General features: G+C 44.6%; 1 protein-coding gene across 2 annotated transcripts in view; it reads right to left on the reverse strand.

The window, feature by feature from the left end:
* The window catches only part of LOC138948656 (uncharacterized), a 45,753-nt gene extending 33,559 nt beyond the window's left edge, over positions 1–12,194 (reverse strand). Inside the window, exons 1-5 of one of the 2 annotated variants that reach the window (XM_070320232.1) lie at positions 12,140–12,194; positions 5,768–8,157; positions 5,255–5,291; positions 4,192–4,251; positions 3,879–3,920 (exon numbers count right to left, since the gene is read on the reverse strand). In XM_070320232.1, the coding sequence (XP_070176333.1) occupies positions 3,879–3,920; positions 4,192–4,251; positions 5,255–5,291; positions 5,768–8,157; positions 12,140–12,170 (2,560 nt within the window). In that variant the 5' untranslated portion in view covers positions 12,171–12,194. Of the gene's footprint in view, positions 1–3,878; positions 3,921–4,191; positions 4,252–5,254; positions 5,292–5,755; positions 8,158–12,139 lie in introns of both variants that reach the window. The other variant, XM_070320231.1, reaches the window with a different exon arrangement.
* Positions 12,195–22,003: the final 9,809 nt, after the last annotated feature.

A 22,003-nucleotide genomic window follows, 5' to 3' on the forward strand; every position in this document is an offset into this window, starting at 1 on the left:
CACTGCTGACAACAGAATGTGCTGGGCGTGACACCACTTGAGAATGCGACATGCAATGTCGGAAAGACTGTGAGACCGAGTCCCCCCCTGCTTGTTCACATACGACGCCACGGACATGTTGTCGGTGTGAAGACGTACATGACTGCCCTCCAGGAAAGGCTTGAACGCTAGAAGCGCCAGGGAAACGGCCTCCAACTCCAGTACATTGATATGTAGGGAGGCCTGAGAGCAATCCCAAACTCCCGAAACCATGTGCTCGTCCAGATGAGCACCCCACCCCGTCAGAGATGCGTCCGTAAACAACTCTCTCTCCGGCGGTGGACGAACAATGGGAACACCCCGGAACAAATCCGGAAGAAGCCAAACACCTGTGGTCTGCTGAAACCAAGTTCCCAGAGCGATCGGAACACTCCAGTCCTGGGATGTCTGATCCCACCTTGACTGCAGGGAGGCCTGAAAAGGCCTTTTGTGAACCCTGCCCAACGGAATGAGGGAAGCCATGGATTCCATCTGACCCAGAACCGAAGTCAGAACCCTTGCACTGGCGTGATTCTCTCCGTAGAGAGACCGAATGAGACCCTGAAGCTTGTCGATCCGCCTTTGAGACGGACGGACAGACCACCGAAGTGTGTCGAATTCCATGCCCAGGTAAGTAAACGTCTGGGATGGTTCCAACTCGGATTTTGTCAGGTTGACAGAGAAACCCAGCTGTGCCGCCCGGCTCAGCACCCTGTGCGTATGAGCCTCGCAAAGCCCCCTGTTCTGGTGAAGGATTAACCAATCGTCCAGGTATGCTCTGAGACGGATGCCTTCCTGTCTCACAAGAGCGCAAAGCTGCCTGACCACAATCGTGAAAATCCACGGAGCTAAAGACAGGCCGAACGGCAGAGCCCTGAACTGGTAAGCTTTGCCGCCCCAAGGGAAGCGAAGCCACTTCCTGTCCGCGACATGTATGAGGACGTGAAAGTAAGCGTCTGTAAGATCGATCGACGTTGCCCAATCTCCCGGCCGTAAGGCCTCCCGAACCGAAGTTGGAGTTTCCATGGTAAATTTGATTACTCTCAGAAACTTGTTCAAAGGAGAAAGATCTAACACCGGCCTCCACGCCCCCGAGGCTTTCGGCACTACGAAAAGTCTGCCGTAAAACCCCGGGGACCGCGCGTCCAAGACCTCCTCTATAGCTCCCTTGAGCAGCAGAGCCGAGACCTCCTCCTGGACCGCGTTCCGTGCCACCAAATCCTTTGGCGCCCTGCAGGGCGGGATTATCCTGACCAGGGGAGCCTTCTGCCCTGACCAGAGAAGCCGGAACCCCGAACACACTATCCCCGTGACCCACTTGCTGGCCACCAGTTGCAGCCAGGAAGAAAGGGCCCTGGACGGGCCGCCCGCTACAACCAGCGCGGGGGCCACAGGGATGTGTTGTTCGGGGAAGTTTCATTGGGGGTGAGGCTTACGCCCCGACCCCCTGGAACCCCCGAAAGACTGACCCCTCTTAGGGTATGGAGCTCCACGCCCCCTACCCCTGGAGGAGAATGACTGCTTCTGGGCCTTCCCACCACCTGACGAAGACGTCTGAGGCTTAGCAGAAGAAAACGCCTGAGTCTGAGACTTGCCCTGAGGCTTCTGGAAGCCCTGTGAAGCCAGACGCGCGATCGCTACATCCCGCGCGTCCTGCGTCTCTTTCTGGAGTGCATCGAAAGACGCCTGCCCTAAGAGAGACCCCTCAGCAAAAGGGGAGACCTTCAGCCTCTCCACAGTCGCGGTGTCCCGAAATCTGGACCCCGTCAAGAAGGCTGATCTCCTTGAAAGCACTGCGTGAGTATACAGCCGGGCAGACAAGGCAACCTGTTCTCTAGTCACCTTGCCCAGAGTAGCCAGCAGTGTCGAAACATCTGTTGGCGACGCATCGAACCGAAATTCAAAAGGATCAAGAGATGTGGCAATCGATCTCGACAAAGACCTTTGCAGAGACTCCGACAAGGACGTGAGCTCCAGCAAAGACCTGCCGACTTCCTCCAAGGCTGAGAGAGAACCGTCAGTACATGGGACCACTCTATCCCTATTGTACCCATCTTCTCTCAAAGCAGCAAGTTCCGGCGTCACCGGAAGTGCCCCTGACGGCAGAGCAAAAGTGTCAATCAGGCTCACAGGATAAGGGTTGAGCTTGAACTTCGGAACACCGGAAGCTGCTCGAGCCCCAGGTTGAGCCAGCCAAGAGACAACGTCTTCCGGAGCATCGCCGTGCTGAACCAACAACGGCACCGCCGGTTTGCGTTTACCACACAAGACGTTCGCCATTTCATAGGCAATAGTTGACGATTCCCGGAAGCGGAAGCGAGGCCGTTGCTCCTGTGCACTCCGGAAATCGTCAAAAGCAGACCGAGGTGGGTGAAGCTGAGCCCTGTCCTTCACCACCCCTTCCGGAAAGTATCTGAACGCCGTTTCCGCCGCCAGCGCCACTGCGGCTGACAGCTTCACGGGCAAATTCAGTTGGGAATCCTCTACCACTGAGGCATCCCCGTCTTCCGCCCCACCCTCCGACTCGAGATCAAGCTCGGAGCCAGGAGGCAGAACATCAGACAGTTTATCGTCGGCAGAACCGACCACTTCCTGCCCCCTGGGCGGAAGAGGACTAAAACGGTCCCCGATATTCTCATAAAGAGACGTACGGAGGCGCTCGTCCTTTCGCTGCTCATAAGAACTCTCACGGCCTCCAACGCACGAGAGAGCCCCCTGAGCTCGCACACCGGCAAGCGGTGTAGACATACCTTGTACTGGTGTCACATTCAGGAGAGACACCAACTTGGTACCCCCATCCTGCGAAGCATGGACATCCGCCCGAGTCACAGTCGCCGAAGGCTGAGCGGAAGTCGAAGCCGGAACTGCAGGAGACTGCCGTACCTGTGCTAAGGAGAGAACATCAGAAACACCAGACGGAAGCGCTCGTAATTCCTCCCTAGTGGAAGATAATTCCGACGCAAGTGTCGAAACTTGAGCGCTCAAAGTCAACAATAAAGACGCAACTTCAGTTGGCGCTAACCCAGGGCAGCCATCTGAAGTTGAAGCAGAAGCAGAAGCAGAAGAAGAAGAAGCTTTGCCCGAAACACCACTCTTGCCAGAACGTAAACAAGCCTGACCGGAAGTTAAACTGACGTCTGCTAACACGGGAGATTTAACAGAAGTTGAATCAGAAGAAACAGACGCGGATTTTCCTGCGCCCTTCTCTCTCCTCGAGCTACGTTTAGGAGGCGAATCGTCAGGCACCTGCCTCGAACTCGGCTTCCTTTTCACGCTATCAACAAGCGCAGCCTCCGCCATACCAAAAATAACTCACGAAAAATTTCAAAGAAAACAATTTCAGAAAAATTTCACAAGTACAAAACGAGCGACGAAAACGTCGCTAAAGTTGTAACAAAACGGAAAGATCTCACCACACAGCTAGGTAAAGGTGACAGATAGGCGACGACCAAGGGGAGATGCCAAAGCCAAGGACTAAGGCGAAAAACTGCAAACAGCAGGAGCGTACATCAGAAGCGTCCTTCCCAGTTGAACCGCTGAGAGAGAATGATACAAATGGCGGCGTATGCGCACGCATACGGATGTTGGACCGGACATCGGTCTGATATTATGGGATGGATCACTCTTTTTTAGGGTGGTCTCCCTTGTTACCAAGGGGAACGCGTACAGCGTTACCAGCACTGAACTAGAGTTAATTGCTATATGTGAGTTGGGTAATAATATGTAATTTAATCGGGTTATTGAGAATTCAGATCTGTCATCTATTAACTTACTTAACTACAATTTGTGACCATCACCATACAAATCTGAAGCAGTCTTAACATAAGCTTAACTATTTTCTTGTTAATCAGGGGGCTTACCTGGCCATTCTGTGGTTCCTGATGGTGCTAGTGGTCCTCCAACTGATAACAGGAAACAATTGCTGTCAGTAAATTTAATCAAAGGAACAATGTAATCATTTTATGCACTACAGGAAAGAGAACACATGCACACTCACACACAAAAATGCAAACTAACAATATGACTATTAATTATCATGAGCGCCTGCTAAATCAAGGTTGGATCTTGTCTTTTCAGATTTCCTGTTCTCAACCTCTGTAAATTTACCTCCATTCTAAGACCTGAATTTCTCAGATTTGTTAAGGTCTTTACCAGAAAGTGGCAGCTCCTTACCTGGGAATTTCCTTTTGGGCGTCTTCTGTTCTTCAACATTTTCCTCTTCACTTGCATCTTCTGCACACAAAAAACCCACAGCATGTGAATTTGCAAAGTCACGTCTTTTCTGGAATCTGTTATCAATCATTAAGTTAAAAGTCTCTTTTTTGACTACATTTTCACAATGGGCCATCAACTTTGGGCAGAAAACAAAATAATGTGGCAGTCAAAATACAAATGAGCTGACCATATTTACTTCAGGCCTCAATAAATATTTGGGTTTCTTGTTCTCTGACCAAACCTTAAAGTAAAACTTTCTTTTGACCCTTCACTATTTTTGAAAAGATATTTACTTTAAAAAACAAAACTCGATATTGCAGACTTTACAAGAAAAGCTGCTGTTCATGATGTCCAGGGGACACAGCTTGAACAAGTTCTGAAAAGCCACATGCTCTTGGGTAAAAAAAATTAAAAAGCCTTTAGTTTAATCCTTGCCGCACCCCCCAACTCCAAGTTACCAACCTAGCGACCCCGAACTTGTTTTGGTCTTGGTCTAATCAATTAAAACATGCCCTTAATTCGTTTTACAGCCTTAGCAATGCGTTTTGAACTTGCTAAATACAGCTTGTCACAACTTCTGCCATCAGTTTGAGAAACCCAAGAATACGCCAGGAAGATGTATGCCAAATACTGCTTGCTATAACTTTGGGAATCAGATTCAGAAACCCAAGAATACGTCAGGAAGATGTATGCCAAATACTGCTTGTTAGAACTTTGGGAATCAGATTCAGAAACCCAAGAACACCCCAGGAAGATGTATGCCAAATGCTGCTTGTTAGAACTTCTGGCTTCAGAAACCAAAGAACACTTCAGGAAGAGGTATGCCAAATACTGCTAGTTAGAACTTCTGGCTTCAGAAACCAAAGAACACTTCAGGAAGAGGTATGCCAAATACTGCTAGTTAGAACTGGCTTCAGAAACCAAAGAACACTTCAGGAAGAGGTATGCCAAATACTGCTTGTTAGAACTTCTGGCTTCAGAAACCAAACACTTTAGCCTTAGTTTAGGAAGATTTACTCACCTATGTTGACCGAAGACACCAACCCATCTTTGGTAACCTGCAACAATGTCATGCCAAACAAATCAGTACACAAAGAACATGCACTCTATTTCTTCAGACTGAATAAACTGTTTCCAAAAGAAAAAATATTCACCAAACCACACATTATCACACAGCGCTGAAAGTCCACAAAATCGGGCACTGGCCTTTGGCTAGTACTTCTCATAATTTACTAGCCAGAGAGCACATTTTACTCCCCAAACCAACCATTTGTTTCAGCAACTTTACTCGCATTTGGCGAGTAGATTAACATTTCTACTCGCCATTTACATGTTTCTACTCGCCACTTTCAGGCCTGTCACATGAGGAAGAAGAGAAGAGTAAGTCTGACAGTGAGGAAAGACAGCTTTTCAACAACATTTCCAAACAGAACAAAACGTACAGCAACAGCACAGAACACGGGCGTACAAGTCTACCGTTTTACCGTATTAGTAAAAAATATTACTTGCAAAATGATATTACCGTACTACTCACGAATAACTTTTGAACTATGCGCCTCTTCTCCCCATCAGGGCTGTCACCAGGAATGGGCACTCCAGATATTTGCCTATTGTCCAGCTGCCGGGAGACTGTTTTCTTCTTATCCCCTGCCCCTGAAGATCCAGATTTGGAATGCTGACGATTTTTCAGCAGCATAGCCAAAGTCTTCTGGACAGAAGCAGCCTCAGGAGACACTGGTCCCGACTTGCGCCGTTCCTGCAGCATCTGAGAGACTGTTCTCTTCGTAGGACTGTCGGAAGATTTGCGCCGCATTACGGACCCGTGGACGGTGAGGCGTTTGCGGAACGGTGACGACCGATTCCTGTTGAGGAGTTCGACCACCGTGTACTGTCTGCGAGAACCAATCGCCTTCTTGTTGATTTTTCGCAGAGGATTAAAGTCGTCTTCGTCTCTGGATTCAGCAGAAGAGTGCAGACCCTTCTTTTTTCTCGGCCTTTTCTTGCCCGGCAAGTCGTAGGTCCCTCCTCTCTTTCGCCGTCGCTTGAGCTTAAGGTGAAGGCCAGCAGAGCCCTCGCGTGTGTAGTGCTGGGAACTAGTGTCTGAGGCAGCGGAACTGAGGGCGGGACTGGACTCACGGCGCTGTGATTCTGACGCACTTTTAGCCAAACCAGTGCTGGCAGGGGAGCTTTCCTTGCCCTCCCGCCTCTCCATGTGGCTTGCTTTGTGCGGTTCTTTCACCTTCAACACTTCCTCCAGTTCGGACAGTTTCAATGTGATGTTGGAGTTGGGGTGAAGGTTCACGATTTTGATCGTGCCCTGCCCTGCGCTGACAGAAGCGAGCGCAAGTTTAGATTGAGGCTGACCTGTCTTGCGAGCAGTTGCTTTGTACATTGTCTGTTTCATACCACCTGGTACAGACTTGCGAGCTGTACTTTTGCTGGGCGATGGTTTGGATACGATGATGGAAGTTACTGCGGACACTGGCTGTGCTTCACTTTTGAGGCTGGACGGAGTTGAGTTTTGAATCGTTGGTTCGACTTGGACTTTCACAGAGCCGGAGGCCTTCTCAGCGTGTGTTCTCACACCTGCCTCATTTGAAGCCACAGAAGAACTAATACCAACACAAGGTTCTTTTGTAACTGTGACTGCTGTCTTGTCTGCTGAAGTGTCATTAAGGTTGCTGGCACCGAGGGAAGCAGAAGTCTTATCTGAAGTGTCATTAAGGTTGCTAGCACCAAGGGAAGAAGAAGTCTTCTCTGAAGTGTCATTTAGGTTGCTAGCACCAGGGGAAGAAGAAGTCTTCTCTGAAGTGTCATTTAGGTTGCTAGCACCAGGGGAAGAAGAAGTCTTCTCTGAAGTGTCATTTAGGTTGCTAGCACCAGGGGAAGAAGAAGTCTTCTCTGAAGTGTCATTTAGGTTGCTAGCACCAGGGGAAGAAGAAGTCTTCTCTGAAGTGTCATTGTTTTCAGACTTCTCTTTATTTTCTTTGTCTGTGGGCACTTCTTCGTTTTCTTTGTCTGTGGACATTTCTACATCCTGACTCTTCTCACACACTGGACTTGCTCCATCTTGCTTGGAAGCAGGACCACTGTTTCCTTCCATCGCTTTATCTTCAACACTAGCACAACTTTCCTTGTCTGTATTACTACTAGTACTATTGGCTGAAACTGAAGGAATCAGGTCCTTATGAGGTCCCCTTTCAGCTTCTGTTTGGACCTTATCCTGTCCATTTTCAGTGTGTGTAAGTTCAACGGTCTTTGAGCCCTTCTCCTCATGCTCCTCTTTATTGCTGCCTGGGTGAAGATCATGAGAATCACTGGGAATGGGAACACCGCTTTTATCTGCTTCTTCTTGGCTGCCTGCTTTGGTTTTGGGCACCTCAGAGTCCGGAACAGTCTCTTCCTTTGTGACTTCTTCCATCTTGGGCGGGCTTTCCTCTGAGGGTGGGTTTACTTCACCATTCATATTAGCGACACTAGTAGCCGATGGTTCCTCTTGACCATTATCTACCGCACTGCCATTTTCTTTGGGCTTGCTTTCGCTTTCATCTACATCCTTTTTGTCAGAGTTGTGTTTAGTATCTGCTGATGGTTCATTATCCCCTTTCCCCCCTTCTTCATTGGGTCCAGGTTTATGAAGCGAGGTATCCTGCTTCTCCACCTCATCACTGGACCTCTTCAGAGTCAGACACCCACCGCTTAGCGTCAAGTATCCCGTCGGAACTGTTGGCGAGCTGTGGTCACTCTTAAGGACGCCACCGTTTAAGACAGGAGTGTTGTCTTTTCCGTCGACTGCGATCTCCATCTTGTGGTCTGTTTTTCCGTCTCTATCTACGTCTGCCATGCCATTGACTGTTGCCATGGTGATTTCTGTCAAGCCCCCCTCCACCTCACTGCACACTTCCCCACCTTCCTTGCTGTTGCCTGAAACATAATGGTAAAGTCAGTCAGTGTCAGGAGAAACACAGATGTGTGTTCAACTGTACTCAGACCAGAAGCTGGTGAAAGAGTAAAAGTGATTGTCAGGCTCATGTTCAAGCTATGTTAGTATGTATTGTTAGCGAGTTGTTGGATTTTCACATTTTTTTCTCTCCTAAAAGTTAAAAGGGATACCAAGACAAGGGAGGAAACTGTGTTATTCCCTGTGTAAATTGTCGAACCCTTCTTTCTTTCAACCTACTTAGTGTCCAATAAAAATAAAAAAACTACTTAAAATAAAAAAATTAACAAAAGTTTGTCTAAAACACATGTAACAACTATGAACTAACAATCATACACATAAATTTAAAATGAAAGCTAGCAACTAAAATTATTGTAAACATGTAAAGTAACCAGACTTCTTATTCCCTTATCAATTTTCTTAGTTCCTTGTCTGATCTGTTTTTTGTGGGTAGGCATCTAGTCCACTGAACAAACTACTTTTGAGGCACATGCATCCAAACTTATAGTAAATTTTCTTTATCAAAGTAAAATTGACAGACAGAACACTTGCTAGCACTAGCAGACAATGTTGATGTAAAACATGCTATTGAAATTCATTAAGACGCTCAAATGTCCAATTAGTATTCGTGCTAATGAGTTCAGAAAACTGCCCCATTCTTAAAAAAAGAAAGACAGTCAAATGTCCAATAAGTATAAGTGCTAATGACTTCAAAAAACTGCCCCATTCTTAAGAACTTGTAGCACCATAGCTGACCGGGGCTTCTGTTCTTTCTTACTTACTGTTAGCTCAACTTTTGTGTGTGTGTGTGTGTCTCACTGTCTGTGCTGATGCCAGAAACAAAAACATTTCACTGTACATGCAGTGGTGCAGTGGTTTGTATCCTTTGACTTGCAGAAGGGAATTCTTAATAAATCTTATGGGTCATTCCATGTCATTACAGTTATGATGTTAATGTGCCAATGGCCAGGGTTCCTGCAGGGCAGAGCTGATACAATTCAAGGAGTTTTCAAGGACATTTCCAGGACCAAATAAATGCTTTTCAAGGACATGATTTTCCCCAAATTAATGCAAAGCACCAAGCTTACCTTCAGGAAGGGAAGCAACTACAGGTGACTAGTAATAGTTAGTTCGTCTGCTTTTGTTTTCACTCAATCTTTTATTCTCCCAAAATGTGTGTACTGTATTTGACGAAAAAAAAGGGGGTTGCATTTTTTTTTTTAAATAAGACAAGCTGCTGACGAAATGTATAGGCAACAATTTGGAAAAATCAAGTACTTTTCAATGACTATTTAACAAAACTCTATTTTCAAGCACTTTTCAAGGCCTGGAAAAGGTTTTCCAATTTTCAAGGAGTTTTCCAGGGTTCAAGGACTCTGTACGAACCCTGCAATGGCGCATAAGTCACTAAACCCAGTACCTGTAACTTAAGTCACACAAAAAGTTGTCATGGTAACTTGGCCAAAAGGATTAGTTAACATTAACACAGAGTAGGTAGGTCAGCAAAAACTTGTTCTTTCTTTTACACTTACAAATTCTAAAAGTAATGCTCCTTGGCCTTGTTTAGGGTTTCCTGAATGGTCAGGAATAAACCAAATAACCAAGTTCTCAGGTCATAACTTCGTATGATTGTCTTTTCTTCTTTTTTTTCGATCAGTTGGGAAAAAATTATAGCTTGGGCTGGCAGCATAAAAAGTAAAAACAGGGCCGGTCTGGTCAAACACTGACGAGGTATAGTTGAAGGCATGAAGTGCAAGGATGACTAGGTGGGTCCAGGGATATCCCCCCCCCCCCCCCCCATATTTTTCCCCAAGCAAAATGGTGCAATCTACTAGTGCTAGTCCTATTTTGCACCATCTGAGGTTGCCACAGCATACATTACTAATTTATGTGTCGATGTGCTAATGTCAGAGACCAAAAAAACATAAAAACATTTCATCGTGCATAGGATGGCCCAGTGTTACGTTACCTCAACACGCCCGTTGCCTGACTGAAGGGAATCAACGCATAAGATAAGTAAACCCAATCCTGTCAGTCACCAGAACCAGGATTTTCCCCCCACACCTCATCTTTTTCAGATTGTACATGCTATTCGTCTTTTTTGCTACTTTGCTTGTCTTACTAGATTTTCCCCACTCTTGGCATTTAAAGCCGAACATCCGTCTCCAGGAGACCAAGCCTTATTATGTAGACAGTAGAAGGCCAAGGAGCTAAACTGAGCGTTACCTGCACGAGTAAATAGAGCTACATCTGCCGCGTGCCAATAATGGCCTTCGATGAAGGCTTAATCATGCATGCCATCCATGGTCATCCATACAAATTTACTTGCTGCAGAGGTCAAAGTTTTGTGATGTTTATTTCAAACATGAAGTCTCGAAGGAGCAAACTTCTTCTTCTTCGTCGTTCACTGAAGGAGCAAACAATAAATCACATCAGATCACAGGCGGAAGGTATCGTCCACTGGACGACTACTATCACAGAAAGACTACAAGGTACGTCACTCACCTTCGAGCCTTCTGTGTTCTTGGAGTCGCTTCCTGGGGAAAAATATTGTTCAAGACGGTTTGCCTCTTCCTACAGTCTGTGTAAGGTCAAATAAATACAGTTGAATGATTGTTTGAACTATATGCACCTTTAGTTTTCAGCTTCCGTTCGCTGCAGGTTGTTTTTAACCATCATTTGGACGAATCTTCATTTGCGAGCCGCTAATATCCACACGGCGTCTAATTATGCATCCGCACCGAATATGCATACCAGCGCTCATTGGTCTAAAACATATATATATGTAAATATTGTGCGGCAAAGGGAAGCTACCCACGGGAGTTTTCACTTTCGGTATTAGTGAAGAACCGTTTGCCACTTCATTCAAAATGAGGAAAACGTTTCAGTCGACCAATGAAAATAATCATCGAATATCCTGTTATTAACCAATGAGCGCTGGTATGCATATTCGGTGCGGATGCATAATTAGACGCCGTGTGGATATTAGCGGCTCGCAAACGAAGATTCGTCCAAATGATGGTTAAAAACAACCTGCAGCGAACGGAAGCTGAAAACTAAAGGTGCATATAGTTCAAACAATCATTCAACTGTATTTATTTGACCTTACACAGACTGTAGGAAGAGGCAAACCGTCTTGAACAATATTTTTCCCCAGGAAGCGACTCCAAGAACACAGAAGACTCGAAGGTGAGTGACGTACCTTGTAGTCTTTCTGTGATAGTAGTAGTCCAGTGGACGATACCTTCCGCCTGTGATCAGATCAGACAGCATAACCTCAAGCTCAGAACTTTTTTAAAAAAAACCATGTTCAAATTAGTACAAGTTTCTCAACAACACATGCAGCTGGAAAGGTTGGGTACCAATAAATAATGGCAAGAAAATGATCATAATGAAACAGACACAGCTCTAATCAATAAAATGAAAGTAGGTTTAAGTCAACACGTGAAGCCTGCATTGACAGTCTCTCAACACAGTTGGAACAGACCATGACAGAGAAGTTTTCCTTCACTGATCACTCTTTGCGAGTCGCACTGCACAATCACTGTCAACATGCTTCTTTCTCTGCCCGGCTGATCATTGTCAACTTCCGGGCAAAAGAATTCCCACTTCCTTCACGCTCTTTGTTCATCGTCAAAACCCAAAACAAATACCCTACAAAGAAACTATGGCCTTTGTGCGCTTTCGGAGGCAATACCTACTTCCTTTTGCCATACTTTGCCAGTATTCAACATGCGCTCATTCTCGACAATTCTGCATTGGCCATCGAGAAAGACGGGTTTCGTGTCGGAGGGACGAAGGTACCATCGGTGCCAATGCAGACTTTGCGGCCGTCCAACACACTTTAACGGCATTTATCCGAAGGAACAACAACCGAGCAACATTAAAGGGCAAACAAAGTTCACAACACTGATCCTAGTTTGAGAATCCGTTAGCTTTCTAGGGTAAAATTGAACAGAACAATACCTGCTCCCACCGATCCAGCGAAGGCCGCCATGAAACAACGTACGACCACGCATGCGCAATGGCCTTTTTTTGCTCTGGCGAAATTTCCCGCTCAAAGGCACTGCTGTTGGCGATTCAGTGTGTGTGTGCTGGGTAGGCAAATATGTCATAGTGAGGAAGGCTTTTCCCAGCTCAGAAGGTCGTTCTTTTACGGATGTCCGTGATGACTTCATAGCGCGACAGTTTCCTTTTCCCCTTACCCTCTTCCTTGTCAGTGTAAAGGAAAATCAGATTTGTGTTTTAACCCATGAACAAATAGTTCAGTCTTAGTGAAACTGGCGAGCCAGTCAGTTTCTGTACTGACACAATACATGCAAGTCACTGACTTACTTAGTAAAATATTGTAAAGAACCATGTTAAAACGAGCAAAAACATTTGCCTGTACTAAAAGATAAATGAAAATCAACTGTAAGTAACGTGACGATCAATTTTAATTTATCGAATAAACCGCGGTTCGGGAAAGCTGTAGAACGGCCAGCCTTGCACTTAGCCTTCTTTCGGAACAACTGAAATTCTACCCAGTTGCCTGATTGAAGACCAAGGGATGGTGGAAGAGGCCGGGGTGTATGGGGATTGATTTTGGGTTTTTTTTGTGTCGTTTTTCTCTTCTTTTTGTTTTTGTTTATTTGTTTGTTTGTTAAGTCATTTTTGATCCGTCACTGAATCAGTCAATGTTGTTGCTTCGTTTTCGGGTCACTGTGGCTTTTTTGTTTGTAGCCTACTGACTAGTTGGACATGATACGATTGTTGTCACGTTGTTGTTCAGTTGTTGTTGTTGTTGTTGTTGTTGTTTTCTTTTGGTGAGAGGGTGGCGGGAGGGCCCGGGAGGCTGAGGCAGATCAGTGACCGGTATTAGAACCTGACTCTATTATTCACACACCTTGCAATCCGGCCAAACTCAGTCAGTCATGACTCGAATCACTGTCACAACGGCGAATCGTAACTACGATTTTCATCACTAGTTTGAATCGAGTCAGCCTGGGGTTTCGCTCAGTGACCCAGCTTGCTGACTCGAATAACAAAGGAACAACCAAGCCCTCCGACTAAAAACCGTCTTGACATCAGTTGAGCCGGATGACTGATATACCCATGACATGAGCGTATCATCATCTGCAGTCATGGCAGCACTGTGACTGACTGAGTCAGCACTCCACGAATGACATTCCTAGGCCGCCCGACCCGCCTGGTACTATATTTTACAAGATGGTCTCAGTTACTCAGTACAGCATCCCCCTGGCCCTTTCATGATATTTTATTTATTCTTTGTGTGTGTTTTCAGTGTTTGTTTTATGGGTGGGGTTTTTGTGTTGTTTTTTGTTGCTTGCTTGCATTTTGGTACAGGAGTCAGTTTTCAGGTTTAGTAGCCTATTACAGAACTAGTGATAACTGTGACTTGCAGCCACTCGAAAGCCGGGCACGGTGAGATCGCAAAAGCCGAATGTTTGCGGGGTTGACCACGAGTGCATTATGAAACACCTTGTGGTTTGACTTATAATCAGTTCAGTCCACAGACACGCACCGGCACGGTTGGCCTTGTGGTAAGGCGTCCGCCCCGTGATCGGGAGGTCGTGGGCCGGTTCGAACCCCGGCCGGGTCATACCTAAGACTCTAAAATTGGCAATCTAGTGGCTGCTCCGCCTGGCGTCTGGCATTATGGGGTTAGTGCTAGGACTGGTTGGTCCGGTGTCAGAATAATGTGACTGGGTGAGACACTGGTGAAGCCTGTGCTGCTTTTGAACTTACTTCTCTCCGAATCATGATTACCAGCTACGGTCAACGTGGCAGCTCATTGACATGACAATTCATGATCATAGCCTTAGTTTAAAGTGCTAAAATGTCACAACTGATGTTTTGTTACACGATGGTCAATACACTCATCGGTCCATCTCTTTTTTTATCCAGTGTTGTTGTTGTTGGTGGTGGTGTTGTTGTTGTTGTGTTGCTTTTGTTGTTGTTGTTGTTCTTCTTCTTCTTCAGTCTTCTTCTTCTTCTTCTTCTTCTTCTTCTTCTTCACTGACTTGCCTTTTCGAAGGATTGCAGTGGCTACCGTTTTTATTTGCATCGAGAAAAGAGCAGTGTTGATAAAAATGTGTCCCAGCGATAAAATTACGTTTTTACTCAGTTCATACATTCCCATGTACTGTAGTCGTCTGACAAAATCAGTGTTGTTCCTGTACTTTATGTGTCAGCATTATTTTTTAGCTTTGTTAGTTTAAACAACATTTTTTTCAGAATTTCTTCGCATGAACAGTTCAAAACATACAGCTAGGACACGCACTCAAGCAAATGCTTATATCACTTAGCTTTGTTGGGTTTTACTTTCTGACGACCCTCTCAGTCATTAATTGGTAGCCTAAGTGTAAGGGCTTTGTGTGTTGCAAGGGTAACTGACGGAACTGGTAGTCCTCGATAAGACACGGATACGACGGAGTGTGTATTTCACAAGGATAGAAAATTGCGCATGTGATCATTTCTAGTCAGTCTCTCTGTCACAAAGCAGACACTTGCACTGAAGAACCGAGGCCGTGTCAGAGTCACTGTTTCTTTGGAGGTTTACACAAAATGAACACGTGACTCACACTCAGCGTTTTCCTCAGTGTGCTAAGAGAGATCGTCGTGCCTAAGGAGGCGGGGAGAGAGGGAGAGAAACAGAGACAGAGAGGAACTGTGCCGCATCAGTTTCTCGTTGAGAAACTGACTAGTCCTGATGAAGAAACTCGTTGCCAGTTTCACACATAAAAAAAAGGCTGTCAGTCATTTCATGACATCAACGTTGCCATTACCCTATCGGTTTCACATTTCATCAATTTGCAACGCTGCCAGTGTCACTGTGACAAACCGCTTGTAATCAAACGCATCGACTTTATCATCGTTCTTCAAGAACACAACCATTGCATGCGGATATATTTGTTGAAACCACGATACATGTTTTAGTACATGTTAACTTGTTCACCAGGCGATAGTGGCCTCATTCTCTTTTTGTCCGGAGCGTGATATATAATAAAACATCATGTGTCTCATGTTATCTGCAGAAATCCGTAAAACAGATAAAACTGCTATCGTTCCGAATTTAAGAATAGCAAAACAACTATGGTAAGGTTTCTAAAAAAGAAAAAATCATTCTTATTTGTTATCACTAGAGAAAAGACCCGAAAATCAACTTCAAGTAACAGAGTGTTTAAATTCTAAAATTAGAGCCAAGCAGTCCGTTTTTCATTGACCTGAATACCAAACACATACTGTTTTTCCTCTTAGTGTATCGCTTCAAATCAGTGCAACTGCACAGTGGTTATAATATCCGGATCCTAGTGTGTTTCCAGTGAAACATCCATCTACCTGGCGAGTTTGCGCATTTGCTGAAGAGCAAATCTTTCGAGTGAATTTTTGTTATTCAGTGTGTGTGTGTGTGTGTGTGTGTGTGTGTGTGTGTGTTTCAGTCAAGTTTTAGCCTTCTCATGAAAACAATTGGGCTCACCAATTCAGATCTGGCCTGCTTGTTACATGGGATGAGGTTACCCCCCCCCCCCCCACCTGGTCACATTCCATAAATCAACACCCTGACTAGTTGCTGTGAGTTGGAAGTTTTGATGAATTAATTTCTTTACGAAATTTATCCAAACAAAGACAATCTATCGTGTACGGAGAGGCTGCTCATTATTGGTATGTGACCAAGTGGAGGGATGGTCTTATCCCATGTAACACTCAGGCTGTTCATTATTGGTATGTGACCAAGTGGAGGGATGGTCTTATCCCATGTAACACTCAGGCTGTTCATTATTGGTATGTGACCAAGTGGAGGGATGGTCTTATCCCATGTAACATTCAGGCTGTTCATTATTGGTATGTGACCAAGTGGAGGGATGGTCTTATCCCATGTAACACTCAGGCTGTTCATTATTGGTATGTGACCAAGTGGAGGGATGGTCTTATCCCATGTAACACTCAGGCTGCTCATTATTGGTATGTGACCAAGTGGAGGGATGGTCTTATCCCATGTAACACTCAGGCTGTTCATTATTGGTATGTGACCAAGTGGAGGGATGGTCTTATCCCATGTAACACTCAGGCTGTTCATTATTGGTATGTGACCAAGTGGAGGGATGGTCTTATCCCATGTAACACTCAGGGTGCTCATTATTGGTATGTGACCAAGTGGAGGGATGGTCTTATCCCATGTAACACTCAGGGTGCTCATTATTGGTATGTGACCAAGTGGAGGGATGGTCTTATCCCATGTAGCACTCAGGCTGCTCATTATTGGTATGTGACCAAGTGGAGGGATGGTCTTATCCCATGTAACACTCAGGGTGCTCATTATTGGTATGTGACCAAGTGGAGGGATGGTCTTATCCCATGTAACACTCAGGCTGCTCATTATTGGTATGTGACCAAGTGGAGGGATGGTCTTATCCCATGTAACACTCAGGGTGCTCATTATTGGTATGTGACCAAGTGGAGGGATGGTCTTATCCCATGTAGCACTCAGGCTGCTCATTATTGGTATGTGACCAAGTGGAGGGATGGTCTTATCCCATGTAACACTCAGGGTGCTCATTATTGGTATGTGACCAAGTGGAGGGATGGTCTTATCCCATGTAGCACTCAGGCTGCTCATTATTGGTATGTGACCAAGTGGAGGGATGGTCTTATCCCATGTAACACTCAGGGTGCTCATTATTGGTATGTGACCAAGTGGAGGGATGGTCTTATCCCATGTAGCACTCAGGCTGCTCATTATTGGTATGTGACCAAGTGGAGGGATGGTCTTATCCCATGTAGCACTCAGGCTGCTCATTATTGGTATGTGACCAAGTGGAGGGATGGTCTTATCCCATGTAAAAGCCTGGCCAGATGTGAGATTGTGAGCCGACTCATTCACACGCGAAGCACTGCTCTGGACAATAAAACATTCTGTATATTCTAAAATTCTTTTCCTCTTGGTTGATCGCGATTTTATAAATGTGATTTTGTTACATAGCTGTATGCCTATTTCCGGATCCGAGTGTGCTTCCGTCAATGTTTACAATCCTGCTGTGTGCATATTCTGAAATCTGGTCTTTCGTCAGAGTGAATTCTTGTTTCTCAGGCATGAGAATGTTCTTACTTTTCAACCTCTCTAGGTGTTCATGTCTGATGTGAAAAATCAGCACATTAAATGGATTTTGAAGAAGTAAGCAACACGGCACAAGTGTTAATCGTGTCCCCTTCTGTTCTTACATCAGGGTGAAAGGAAAACTGATCAAATGTTCTACATGTTGTGTTTTATAAGATTTGACAAACATTATTTCCTCCTTTTTGACCATTTTTTATGCTCATGCCTGGTTTCTCAAAGTCCGTACAAAAGTGAGACAGAGACAGAGACAGAGACAGAGACAGAGACAGAGACAGAGACAGAGACACTGAGAGAGCATGTGAATACCCGTGAACCTCCCGGCTTTGTATCATTCTTCTTTCTTTCTTGTCAGTTTACGTGTTCGTTTTGAAATCGCCTGTTTACTGTTAGTTGATGCAATATATACCGCCTGAACTGAGTATATCTTGTGTTTTGTGAAATCCGACCTCATCGTAAAACATGATTGATAACTAAATTACCCTGGAAATCCGCAACTGTGCAGACGGCATGCTTAGCAGTTTTAAGGTTTTTACGTACGTTCTGCCGAAACCTCTGTTTACTGTTAGTTAATGCAATACCTGGACCGAGCATATTTCTTGCTTTGTGAACTCCATGAAACCTCATCGTAAAACACTGTGAACAAAATGAACCCCAGAAATAAATGTGCAACTGTGTGGTCTGCCTATTCCACGCGTTTACAAATAGTTTGTAGGCTATCTGTGCTGTTCACAACATACAAACACATTGAAACTACACATTAAAACCAATCCTATACGTGTTGGGACAAGCAAAGAACATAATATGACCTATTTTGCATTCAGCACAAGGCCACGAGGAAATGAAGTTAAACGATCTTCAGCTTGTCCTAATTTCGCCTACTCTTACTCTAAGCCTGCACAAGATTGCAAAAAAATATTTGGCTTCGCTTTGTATTTCGCAGCGAACCAATCGCAGCGCATGAGGTCTGACATAGACCTATGGGTGGGATGAGTGTTACAATCAACATTGAAACATTTTCTGACTGAGGTCAGTGTATATATGTTCAAGGCTGCATATTCGACTCATGTTCAAGCATCTGGATGGGGTTTTATCAAGGTGATTATAGGTTAAGAGTTATGTGGGTTAGTTTGTGTAGTAGAGTAACTTGAGAGGCTACTCGTTCAGTGGGAAATCTACGTGGAAACACCTTCGTGCATGCTGCACACTGAAATGCATGTACACACTGACGCCGGCATACACACACACAGCACACACACACACCTACAAACACACACACACACACACTTACACACACACACATACACGCACGCACGCATACACATACACACACACACATTCACACACACGCACGCACGCACACACATACACACACACACACACACACACACACACTGACACACCGATGTGTTTTTGACTTTAGACCAAAGACATCAGCTTCGCACCACACAAAAAGTCAATATTTTTTAATGACAAAAACGTCAAGCCGTGGGTCACATTTTCCACTCTCAACATGAATACAGGGTGACCCAAAAAAAAGAGTACCCAAACAAAACGTCATAAATTAAACAAAAATAAAGCAATCTTCATAAAATTTATTTACACACACAAGTAGCCTCTGCATGATTTGCACAGAAAATTTTAGCGTTCTAGCTTGTCTTTCAGGAAAGTTATGCTCATTCTACAGAACTTGACATGCTCCAAATGGCCTCCGCGCCGATTCAGGCAAACTTGAACTCGCCGCGCAAAGTTATCAATCACCCGCACACACTCCTGTTGCGAGATTCCGCGAATGGTTGTTGCGATGGCTCGCTTGAGTTCTGCGATTGTCTCAGTGTGGGTTGTTCCTGTAGACGTTGTCTTTCAGGAACCCCCAAAGATAGAAATCTGGGGGATTTAAATCCGGGGGAGGCCATTTGGAGCATGTTCTGTAGAATGAGCATAACTTTCCTGAAAGACAAGCTAGAACGCTAACATTTTCTGTTGAAATCATGCAGAGGCTACTTTGTGTGTGTAAATAAATTTTATGATGATTGCTTTATTTTTGTTCAATTTATGACGTTTTGTTTGGGTACTCTTTTTTTGGGGGTCACCCTGTATAAGCAAAACAAGTCTCAGCTCGGTAATGATGTCACACACAAAGTCAATATTTTAAATGGCAAACAAATGACATGCTGCGCGTTATCGAAAGACAGACAGACAGACAGACAGAGATGAGAGAGAGAGACAGAGAGAGAGGGGAGAGAGAGAGCGACAGAGAGACAAATACACAGACAGAAACTGAGAGACAGACACAGAGAGAGGGAGACAGAAGACAGAGACACTCTTGTAGCTGATTTCTTGAAAGACTGAAGAAAGGTGCGCCACTCAAATGATAGGTGCTTGCCTCAACACATCATTTCAATCTCCATCGATCGATACACTGCACTCAGCTCATGTTCCGCTCGGAAGAGTTGTAGCCAGATGTGTCTTTGTTCCAGTGACAAAGTCTGCATCAACACCCTTTGTATACTCATATGGTCTTGGGTTTTGTCTGATTTTGTTTTTGTGACAGGGCCTTATAAGCTTAATTCATTTTTTCTCGGCCCTGTATTCTGTTGTTGTTGTTGTTGTTGTTGTTGTTGTTGTTGTTGTTGTTGTTGTTGTTGTTGTTGTTGTTGAACATCTTTTGTTAGCTCTTAGATTTTATTCCGTCAGTCTGGCTGTTTTCCTTCTTCTTCGTCTTTGTAGTCGTCATTGTTGTTGTTGTTGGTGGTGGTGGTGGTGGTGTCAGAAATTCTTACTTCAGAACAGCACATACAAGAAAATTTGCTGATTCAAATCAGCAGGTTCCCAGACGTTCCTTCATGTAATGTATTTGTTTAGTTTCACTTTCAAAGAAACCACAAAAAAGAAATCAACATAAACAACTTCAGAGCTCTTACTTTGATTACAAACTGCATGATTTGGATAAAAGTTGATCGGTTTGATCTAATGCTGATCTTTTGCATGCTTTAGTTTTTTTCAGCGGCATAAGTCAGTGCTTCGTCTCGTATCCAAAACAAAAGCAGACGACAAATTTAGTCAGTTGGAGTTGTCTCCCGTACTCCTGTAGCATGCACTGATCTAAAAATAATCCACTATTCAGTTTAGATCAGTGCGCTGCACCGAGACGGTTCGGGAATTCCCAACAAAAGAAAAGATCCGCACACGGCACTGGCAACTTCAGTGTCAGCTGAACACGAGAGCGTTCGGTCTTTTAGAAGATTTGTATCTTGAAATGAAAATTAACGAATATCGCGCTGTCCGAAGGAATGGAGTACATGTCGGGCAATGACCACGCTCAGGCTAAAACGATAGGACATCATGTCCCAGTCTGACCGACATGCGGCAATGTGAATCGGACATTTGGGGATTTTCATCGTTATATGTCCGATGTCCGACGCCTAACGACATCCCTGCCTACATTATTCTGATTGATCACAACCAAACCTACTATCATTGGACACATCCAAATGCAAGCGACTGTTCTTGAAAATTTCCCACTGATCTAAAAATAAAACCAGTGCAATTTCCTCGGTCGGGCTTTGCCACAGAAACTCACGGTTTGGCCTGTAAGTAAAATGTACAATGTATTTTCTGATTTGTGCGCAAAAGCTTTTTTTCTTTTTTCTTTTTTTTTAACATAACAATGTTTAATGTCACTGTTTGTTTAAAAGAACATGGTCACATTTGTAAAAACAATGTTAAATTAGAAAATAAATAACATTTTGGTTCATGATTTTTCCTACACCTGTGCTGAAAATAAGAAATAAAAATGTCGGTATATAAGTCACTCAAATACAGATAAGTATGCATGGCTCGGTTTGAGTTTGTTGCGGTTGACCCTGCACAATTCGATCTATGATGTTTTTGTTGAACAATTTCACAACTTCCTGTGTTACACAAACTCAGTGATGACCAATTTTGCCTTCACCCCTCCCATAGGCCAGGGTGACGGATTTCACAACTTTCTACAGATGAACAACAATGTTGCCTTCACCCCTCCCATAGGGTGACGGATGTCACAACTTTCTGTGTACACAAACTGATGACGTATTTCACAACAAAATGGCGCTAAAACTAGTTCCGGAATGTCACCGTTCACACAGGCAAATGCCTCCGCATAACCCAGACCTCCGGGTCTGGGAATTAACCACGATGGTACCGGCAATAAACAAAATTCCGCATGTCTGAAACACAGTTACACTTCTAAACTCGACGCGGGACTGTTTGTTTTGGTTCGTTTGTATTTTTGGTTGTGCCTGTGTGTGTGTGTGTGTGTGTGTGTGTGTGTGTGTGTGTGTGTGTGTGTGTGTGTGTGTGTGTGTGTGCGTGTGTGTGTGTGTTTATTTCTTTCTTTCGTTTGTTTGTTCGTTCATTTGCTTTCTTGTACGTGTTGCTTGCTTGTCAGTTCCGTTTGTATGTTTGTTTGTTTGTTTGTTTGTTTGTTTGTTTGTTTGTTTGTCTTCGTTGTACTGACATCTCAGTTTTATCTGCAAGAAAACAGATCGTCACTTCTTGATTGAACTAACCTACATTCAGTGGACACGCTGTGCTGCTTACAACACACAGACAGTCCATAGTTTGAGAATTTGAACCGGATTATTCGTCATACAATGGTGTTTTATGTCGTTTGGGCTATTTATAGAAGCACTGAGCTGCGAACGAGTAATATATCCGCAATAGCAGGAGAA

The sequence above is a fragment of the Littorina saxatilis genome, linkage group LG15 (genome assembly GCF_037325665.1).
Source record: "Littorina saxatilis isolate snail1 linkage group LG15, US_GU_Lsax_2.0, whole genome shotgun sequence".
Taxonomy (NCBI): Eukaryota; Metazoa; Mollusca; class Gastropoda; order Littorinimorpha; family Littorinidae; genus Littorina; species Littorina saxatilis.